The following is a 9,171-nucleotide window of genomic DNA, read 5'->3' as shown; positions in this document are numbered from 1 at the left end:
ACTAAAGCAAAGCACAGTAAAATGAGGTATGGCAATAAAAGGCGTTAAATTTATCAAATAAAAAAAATAAAGTGCTGAAAAATTAAAGCTGTACAAAAAAAAAACAAAACAAAGTAGGGGCAGTATTCTTTAACAATGACAATATCATAAAAAACAAAGAAAGGCTGTAAAAGTGTTCCAGATTAAAAGAGACTTTATCAACATGACAATGAAATGCAATATCTGATCCTGGACTAGATCTTGTACTAGAAGGAAAAAGTGCTAAAAAGGACACTGAGGGTCAGTTAACAGTATTAGAATACAGACAGTAGATTTAATAAAAGTATTTATCCATGTTAAATCACTGAAGTTGACAACTGTACTATTACAGTTATTAACCGAATATCCCTATTCTTAGGAAATTCAGAAATATGTACTGAAGTATGTGGGATGCTTCATGGGAATAAAAACCATGATATCTGCAGCAGGCCTTCCAAGAGTTTAGAAAAAAACTTTTTGGGTGGGGAGCAGACAAATAATAAAGAAATGGGGTGAAATGATAAGAACAAGTGAAAAATCTGGGCAGAGGTTATATGGATATTATTTGTATTATTTTTGGAACTTTTCTTTAAGCTTGACATTAAAAATTAAAAATGCGCAAAAAAAAAATAAATAAAAAGAAAATAAAAGAAACCTAAAAAAAATAAAAAATAAAATAAAAAAAAATAAAAATGTCACTTTACCATCTCTCTGAAGAAGTGAAGTGAAGTGAAGTGAAGTCACTCAGTCATGTCTGACTCTTTGTGACCCCATGGGCTGTAGCCTACCAGGCTCCTCAGTCTATGGGATTCTCCAGGGAAGAGTACTGGAGTAGGTTGTCATTTCCTTCTCCAGGGGATCTTCCCGACCCAGGGATTGAACCTGGGTCTCCCGCATTGTAGGCAGATGCTTTACCGTCTGAGCTACCAGGGAAGCCCATCTTTCTAGGGGATATCATTGTGTGATTTATGATTAAATCAAAGTAGTTTTAGACAGATGGAACTCTTGGCCTTTGACCACAAATCAAAAATTAAACTGTGAACTGTTTTTTTGGCCACGTTGTACAGCCTTGTGGGAATTTAGGTCCCCAAACAGCAATTGAACCTGGGCGCTCGGCAGTGAGCACGTGGAGTCCTAACCACTGGACTGCTGGGAAATTCCCTAAACTGTGAACTTTAATATCAGTTGAATAACATGGAGATTGTTTAGCCTATTTTCATTGGATTAAGGAAGTCTAGTATTTCTGCATCTGTTTTTATATTTCACAGGCCCTTCTTCCACCAAAAAAAATTTCCCAGCATTTAACTTGTTTTGACCTTGGTTGAAGTTTAGACTCATTATTTCTTATTCTTTCCCAAGCCACACTGAAAATAGTAGACAATTGTCTGCATTCTGAGAGCACAGGCAGCCAACATCTTTCACATGACTCCCATGGCCCAGCCTTTTGTTCTCCTGACATGACTGTAACTATCAGTGTGTTAGAAATTCCTGAGTGTATCCAGAATGTGAAAGTGGGGCTCTTAATAATTCCATCAGAGACAAATGAAGCACTTTAAATCTAAGCCCTTAATGTAAGATGATAAAGGAAAAGAAAAATAGTATCAAGTCATTTCATCTGCCCCTCCCCTTAAGTTCTCACATCTGATCCCAAGATAGATATTCTGTTTTAGGTGTAGCTGGCTGGATAAGGATCTGAGTTCAGGACCCATTTAGGACAAGGACTTGGCTTCCTAGGCCTTGATTTAGGGTCTCTAGGTTTATTCTTCAAAGAATGTAGTGAAAGGTCAGTTTTAAACAGGCAGTTGGGGTCCTGCGGCAGCCCTTTCTTGAACTGGTCTCAGTTGTCCTACAGTAAAATTACCTTCCGTTCCATTGAAGGGTGTGGAGTAGGGAGAGCTTAACTATAAATAAAAATTCAGAGAAGAAAAAATATAATCACAAATGTTTTACCACCCAAAGATAAACACTGTTACCACTGGGGAGTATTTTATGCCATTGTTTTTTTGCTATCTATATATGTTTTTATAAATCGTATCTATAATTTTGGATTCTTAACACAGCCACCAATTGGCCTCAGGAATCTAACTTCATGTAAAGTTAACCAAAGTCATACATAGTGAATTTATAACTCTCACAAAGGTAATAAGATTTGTTTTTTTTCCCTTCGTGTAACACCTAAGTGGGACTCTTATAGCATAATGGAAGTATTCACCATTTCTTGAATTATTTAATTTCTCAAAAGAAGACTAGGCCTGTACTTCTGTTACAACCAATCAAATGATTCTTCCAAAAATGATGATCCAGTACATGAATGTGAACATGAACTGTTAGAAGAATATGGGTGGTTAATATAAATTAGATTTATTTGATTAGCCATTCTCATTATGAATATTTGTTTAACGGTATTTTGGTTTAAAATGATTAGAAGTGATAAAGTTGCACACTTTTCCTAACAACAGTTAATATATATTTTTCTCTCTCCTTCCCCTCTCTTATCCACCCTCCCGCCCGACCATCCCCCATTTTTCATCAAGCTATTCCAATAGAAACTGCTAAGCAAAACCCAAATGTTGCTTTGGTCCTTACTTCTTACGGAGGCCATATTGGTTTTCTGGAGGGAATCTGGCCAAGGCAGTCCACCTACATGGACCGAGTCTTCAAGCAGTTTGTGCAGGCCATGATCGAACACGGACATGAGCTCTCAAGCATGTAGTTCTTCAGATGCACTTTGTCTGAACTACCATACACAAAGGCAGCTCAGCTTAGTGCACAGCTCTTGACTACTGTATATAAAGCAAATAAACCAGCAGGTGGTGAAGAGGTCCAGAACGACATGCAGAAACTACTTTTTTGGAGAAACAAACAACTTTGTTGCAAGAAATAAAATATAGATTTAGATGGCAATTTAGGTAGATTTTATTTTTACTATGCCTTACCAAGTATGACCTTAAATAAAGTAGTACAAACATGGAATTGCACTTAACCAAAACTGGTGTATGTAAAAAGATTTTAATTCCTCAGGGTTTTAATTTAGGCTAGTATTTTTTTAGATTACTTATTTTAGGTGATTTATCGTACTTTAGTAATTGTAATAGGACTTTGGTTATTTGAATGTAAGTTATAAGTTGGCACATTCCTAAGGGTATTTATACCTAATGACAGTAACATGAAAACTAAACATAAAATACAATGTGCTAAATCTTTTATGTATCTTAACTTTGAAAAGCAAATGAAACAATGTTAGACTGACTTTACATACTCTTTTACTCTGATAATGTTAAATTAAGGCTGACTTATGTTTTATAATGATTATAGTTCACATGATTATTTTTTAAATAGTATATGTGTATACATATATATCATTATATGAAATAAATTCTACCATTTTAAATTGTTTCTTTGTGAGTTTTTAATCCACAGAAAAGTAATCCTGAGAATGTAATTTATGATCATTTCATAAGTGTGTTAGTAACAAATATTAAAACTGTTTTGTTTCACTGATTCCAGAATATTGGGCTCCCACCATTTGTTCCAATTAAAAGTGCTTTCAGCTACAGGAAACCCATCTGACACTGATTTGGGAATAATAATATTTAATTATCTTGCCTCACAAGAAGTCTCCAGGTAAGCAGGGCAGGGCTGATATAGATGTTCATCAGTGTCATCAAAAAAACAGGCTCTTTCTGATGCCATATCCCTGGCAGTCAGGATAGCTAGCTATCTCCTAGACACAAGATATAAAATGAACTCTAAAATTCATATGTAGGCAAATGACTGTGATACACTCAAGCTACCAGACCTTAAAGTTGGGCTTCCCAGGTGGCACTAGTGGTAAAGAACCTGCCGGCCAATGCAGGAGACCTAAGAGACACAGGTTCAATCCCTGGGTCGGGAAGTTCGCCTGGAGGAGGGCATGGCAACCCACTCCACTATTCTTGCCTGGAGAATCGTATGGACAGAGGAGCCTGGCAGGCTTTAGTCCATAGGGTCGCAAAGAGTTGGACATGACTGAAGCAACTTAGCACGTAGACACAAGATGGCAGCTCACACATCACGTTTGTACCCTGAGAAGAAAAAGGCAGAAGGAGTGGGGCCAGACACATTAAAATACAAGAGAGACCATGTTGAGGAATCTCTCCTATAGAAAAGCCAGCACAGGTATGTAAAGATATAGACTTGCTGCCGCTTTGGACATTCAGGATAACCTATTTTGTAAGGGAATGGGCAAATTATGACACATCCACAGGGTAGAGCCATCAAAAATAATGAGGTGGCCCTATGTGTAATAATTTATAAAAATATTTCTGATAGCTTATTTAATCTAAAACAATCTGATTCATATATATAGGGTCACATTACAAAAAAATGCAAACAAACTTTTTGGCCAGTCCAATATAAACAAAAATAAAATATAGCTCTACATGCATGTGATAGTGTGTGTGTTTTTGTGTGTTAATCGTAATGAATTGAGCATTTTTAAGTGCTGATGTGGAGGGTCACATTCTCCCCAGTATCTCCACACTCTCATATGCTTTGAGAAAGAAAGGCTGTAGTTTATTTCTACAGCCCACGCACTTAGCATACTGCCTGGAACAGAGCAGGTCAACAATAGCTGAATAACAGAGGTTTGTGTAAGAATGAAAATACTACCGTGTAAGCCAGATCTCTGATTTGATAAGTTAATTTGAAGTATACTCTGAAGTCTTTTCTAGCTGTCTCCTCAGTTTCTGTTGGTTATTATCATCATTAAACATTTATTCAAAGCCTCACAGAGCATTGTTTTAGAAATAGGGATACAGAGGATACATGGGCTTTCTTTTTCTTTCATTTTTGACACTGTCCTATACTACACATTTTGTTACATCTTGAACCCAGTGCTAACACATATATTTTGTTACAGATCCTCCCCAGCCGGTCCCCAAAAAGGCACCTTCTGCCTGGTGTCTTTTGAGCCAGTAGATCAAGACCAAATGTGGTCACTTGGCTTCCAAAGAAAAGTTTTAGTCTTTGATCAGAGAGCCAAGAGATGCAGGTCCGGCCCTGATGGAAGGGTACATCTTACATACAGATCAGGAGCTGGGAAGAGGAGGGGTTTTTGCAACCTCATTCCAAATCAGAACATCTATTAAAGCAGTGTCTATTTCCCCTGTAGACTTCAGTGCCAAAATGGCAACAAAAAATCTCACTGTTGCTCTGAACCTAAGAAAGTGCTGGTCATGAGGTAAGCATCCGGCTTCTTGGAACTTAATTTGGAGTCAGTGAGGCCAAACTGCAAGGTCAGGTGATAAAGAATACTTAGGAAATATGCTATTTTAACTACAGTTCTCACTTAAAAGAGTCTTCCAGTCCTAACCTTTTCTACAAACAGGCCAACATATATAATAGAAACTGGTGTTTCTTGTCCTAAAATATGTTATATAATCTTGTCCTAATGATATATTGTTGATATCAATATTGATACCTAAAGAGGTAAAAATTGTTGTATATTTTATTCTTTTAAATTTTATTTCTAAATATTTATATATTTAGAATATAATTTAGAATATACAATATTTATATATTTTATTTCTTGAATATTTATGTATTCAAGGCCTTGTGATAAAAAAGTTTTCACTTTGTCACATGCATTATCAAGCTGTGAATTATTCAACTGTGCTGTTTATCTCTATTCTAAAATTAAGAGAAGCTTCTTCCAGTTCTATCCTTCAACCACTTAAATGTGGGAATTACTTTGAAAAATGTAAATGGTGAGAATTTGACAAGACTAATTTACCTCACTGAGTATCTCTTTTAAATAAAGACAGTAATTTGGACCAAGTAAGAAAGACTTCACTGTCAGTTAAGACCATGACTCAGTATTAACTTATTACAGGACAACTGTTTATTTGTGCCCTCTATAGAGGGTTGTCCTCCCCCGGAGTTAGACACTGGTACCCAAATTTTGCAAGCAGTACAATGATCATATCTAGACCATCTGTACTTTCAGTTTATTGTTAATTATATTATCAAGCATTCAGTACCAGCTGCATATGAATAGACAGGCTGTCAGTGTATTAACAGAGCAGAATGATCACAAAAGAGCATTACTCTCTTTTAACTGTCAACTTACTAATTGGTTTCTGCAAGTTTTAAATATCTTATCTGCTTTACTCTACCTATGGGCAGATAGCTTCAGATTTTTTCCCCCTATCTTTCCAGCCTCAAAATGGAACATGCATAGTGCTTAATTCCTGGACTCTGATGGTGGTTTTTTTCCTTCTAATGCCATATAGGAGTGATGCAGTATGGCCTTTGAAACCTCTAGGTTTTCTTACTAGAATTAAAGGGACTCTGAAAAATATGTCGAACAATAAACTATCATATATGTTTTCATGATATATATTCTAGAATATATGAATAGATATTATAGATAAGATATATAAATATCAATATATGAAGTAAAAATGCCTAATATTCTCTATATTTACCTAGAGCTCTTTATTATCATTAATCATAGTTCCTACTATTTTTAAGATCATTTCTTGGGAAAGAAGTTTGGGCTTGAATTCAGAGCACATGAGGTTGATTCTTGGCTCTGCTATTAATTCACCATTTGACCTGAAGGAAATCATTTGTCCTGTCCAGACTTTGATTTCATCTAGAAAATACAGATGGTTAAAAATATATATATAGCTAGAAATATCAATGTTACAGAGTTATTATGAGGATTAAAGAAATACTAATAACATGTGAAAATACTTTATGAACTGTGACAGTGCTATATATAAAATACTATGTTGCTATGAAAAGATGTTTACTATTATAAACCAAAACCAAATAACATTTTATTACTAATATAGCTTTCTCTATCTAAAACGCGTTGGGTTTAGGGTAGGGGGAAAAGTACATGTTGATCTCTGTGGTGATATTAACCTTGATCCCTTGGCTAAGGTGGTGTCAGTCAGGATTCACCACAGAGAAGTTACTAATTTTTCCTTTGTAATTGATTCAGGAGTGGGGTGGGGAAGGGAGGAGGGCCTATTTTGAGACTATGCAAATATCCTGTTTGTTTAAATTTCTTTCTACTCATTGGTGGATCTTATCTTGCCTGTAGCAAGGTACTGTTGCGTTCTGATGGTCTTTTTCTATTTCTCACATTCCTTCTGTGTTTATAACGGAAATCCTTATGAAAGAAAATGCTGTCACTTTTCTCCCACTGGCCCCATTTCTTTGTTCAGGTGTTGACATCAGTATAGATTCATGAGTATTTTTCTTTGGCTTGTAATTAAATATCAATACTATCCTTATTTTATTGTTCAATTTGTTTCAGTTTGGGCATTCTGGATGGCTTCTATGTCCCTTTAATATGCCTTTTTTTTTTTTTTTAAGTGGGTTGGCATCACCAGATGGTCTAGTCTCATATTTTATTTTCTCTAGTCCAGTCTTGGAATCAATACAGTTCTTCAAGGAGTCCTGATTTCTTTTATTAAAGAATGGCATTTAAAAACCAAGATACTGGGACTTCACTGGCAGTCCAGTGGTTAAGACTTTGCCTTCCAGTGCAGGGGTTGTGGGTTCAATCCCTGGTCAGTGAGCTAAGATCCCACATGCCTCAAACTGCCCCACCACCAAAAAAAAAACAAAAAACAAAAAACCCAAAACATAAAACAGAAACAATATTGTAACAAATTCATTAAAGACTTTAAAAATGGTCCATGCCCCCCCCAAAAAAAATCTTAAATAAAAAAGAAAAATCAAGATCTGGATGTAGATATGCTCATTGCTACAGGGGTCCCAGTGCTTGTAGCCCTTTTCAATGGAGTTAGGAAAAAATTATATGTAAATATAATGCATGCACATGTCTATATTTATCTATCATCTATAAGTAAACAAGTCCATCCATACTGACAGCTCTGACTCCAATTCAGCAACAGAATGAATTATCATTTCTTATTTGTAATTTCTTCCTCTAAGTTAGAAACCTGGCTCTGATGGTCTACAATATATTTACTTATTTACTGAACAATACAACTAAAAGTAGATAAAGTCGTTTCAGAATTTCTAACCTATACTCCTGTGAGAAATTTACTTAACTTCACTCAATGTGGTTATGTGACTCACTTGTAATACACTTAGATTCATTTGTGATTATCTGTATTCCATCCTTCTTACCACATCCTGATGGATTTTTAAAACTTTATATAAAGTTTACTCTTTGTGATGAACAAGTCCATGAGTTTTAACAAATGCACAGAACTGTATGTCCCCTACCACAGCTCCCTATTCAAACTTACTATCACCTGCCTAATTCCCCCATGATACGTATTAATAGAAACCCATTCTCTCCATCCCCACAGAATCTGGCAACCACCAACCAGCTAATATTTATTAGCTGTGCTTTCTGAGGGCAAAAACAAGGAATTTATAGTAACTTTTTTTTTTTTTTTTTTTTTTGCCATGACACACAGCTTGTAGGATCTTAGTTTCTTACCAGGGTCAAGGCAGTGAAATGCCAAGTCCTAATCATTGGGCCACCAGGGAATTCCCTAAGACTTCGCCTTTCAATCACTGAGTCATACTGTTTAAGAAGCTGTGAAAAACATAGCAATGAAAAAGAATACCATCCATGAAAAATTATTGAGAAAAAATTAAACTTGAAGCAGGTAAACTTCAAACTTCCAGTTTATAGGAAGTTCAGGGGTCAAAGGAACATGTTAAGAGACCAAATGGGGTGCAATCAGTAAAATGAAGAAGTCAGGAAACTTTACAAGTTGCATGGAAAAAAACCAAAATGGGGTAAAAAAACAAATCAACTGCAAAAATATCATCCATAAAACTTTATTTTTTTTGGCCACACCATGTAGCTTGTGGGACCTTAGAAACCTCACCAGAGATTGAACCTGTGTCCTTGGCAGTCAGAGTATGGAGTCCAACCCTAACATTGATCCTGTGGTTATATTTTTTAAAACTGCCCTTATTTTTCAGGAATACACACTGAAACATTTATAGATGAAATATCTCACATCTGCTTCAAAATAATCCAGTGGGTCATGGCAGAGGGTAAGGGTGGGGAGATGGGTGGCAGTACAGATGAAACAAGTTCGACCAGAGCCGACAATTGTTGAAGGTGGGTAGTGACTATATGGGAGCTCAGTGTACCGGTCTATTCTGCGT

The 9,171-nt window shown here is 35.9% G+C and overlaps 1 protein-coding gene across 1 annotated transcript in view; it reads left to right on the top strand.

The window, feature by feature from the left end:
- Window positions 1–3,412, top strand: part of ABHD3 (abhydrolase domain containing 3) — a 77,654-nt gene extending 74,242 nt beyond the window's left edge. The window contains exon 13 of the mRNA XM_010828985.1: window positions 2,553–3,412. Coding sequence (XP_010827287.1) covers window positions 2,553–2,731 — 179 coding nt within the window. The 3' untranslated portion in view covers window positions 2,732–3,412. The remainder of the gene's footprint in view (window positions 1–2,552) is intronic.
- Window positions 3,413–9,171: the final 5,759 nt, after the last annotated feature.

Source organism: Bison bison, unplaced genomic scaffold (assembly GCF_000754665.1).
Source record: "Bison bison bison isolate TAMUID 2011002044 unplaced genomic scaffold, Bison_UMD1.0 scf7180017864498, whole genome shotgun sequence".
In the NCBI taxonomy this organism is placed as follows: Eukaryota; Metazoa; Chordata; class Mammalia; order Artiodactyla; family Bovidae; genus Bison; species Bison bison.
Note: the sequence above shows the minus strand (reverse complement) of the source record. Positions and strands in the feature narration are given on the sequence as shown.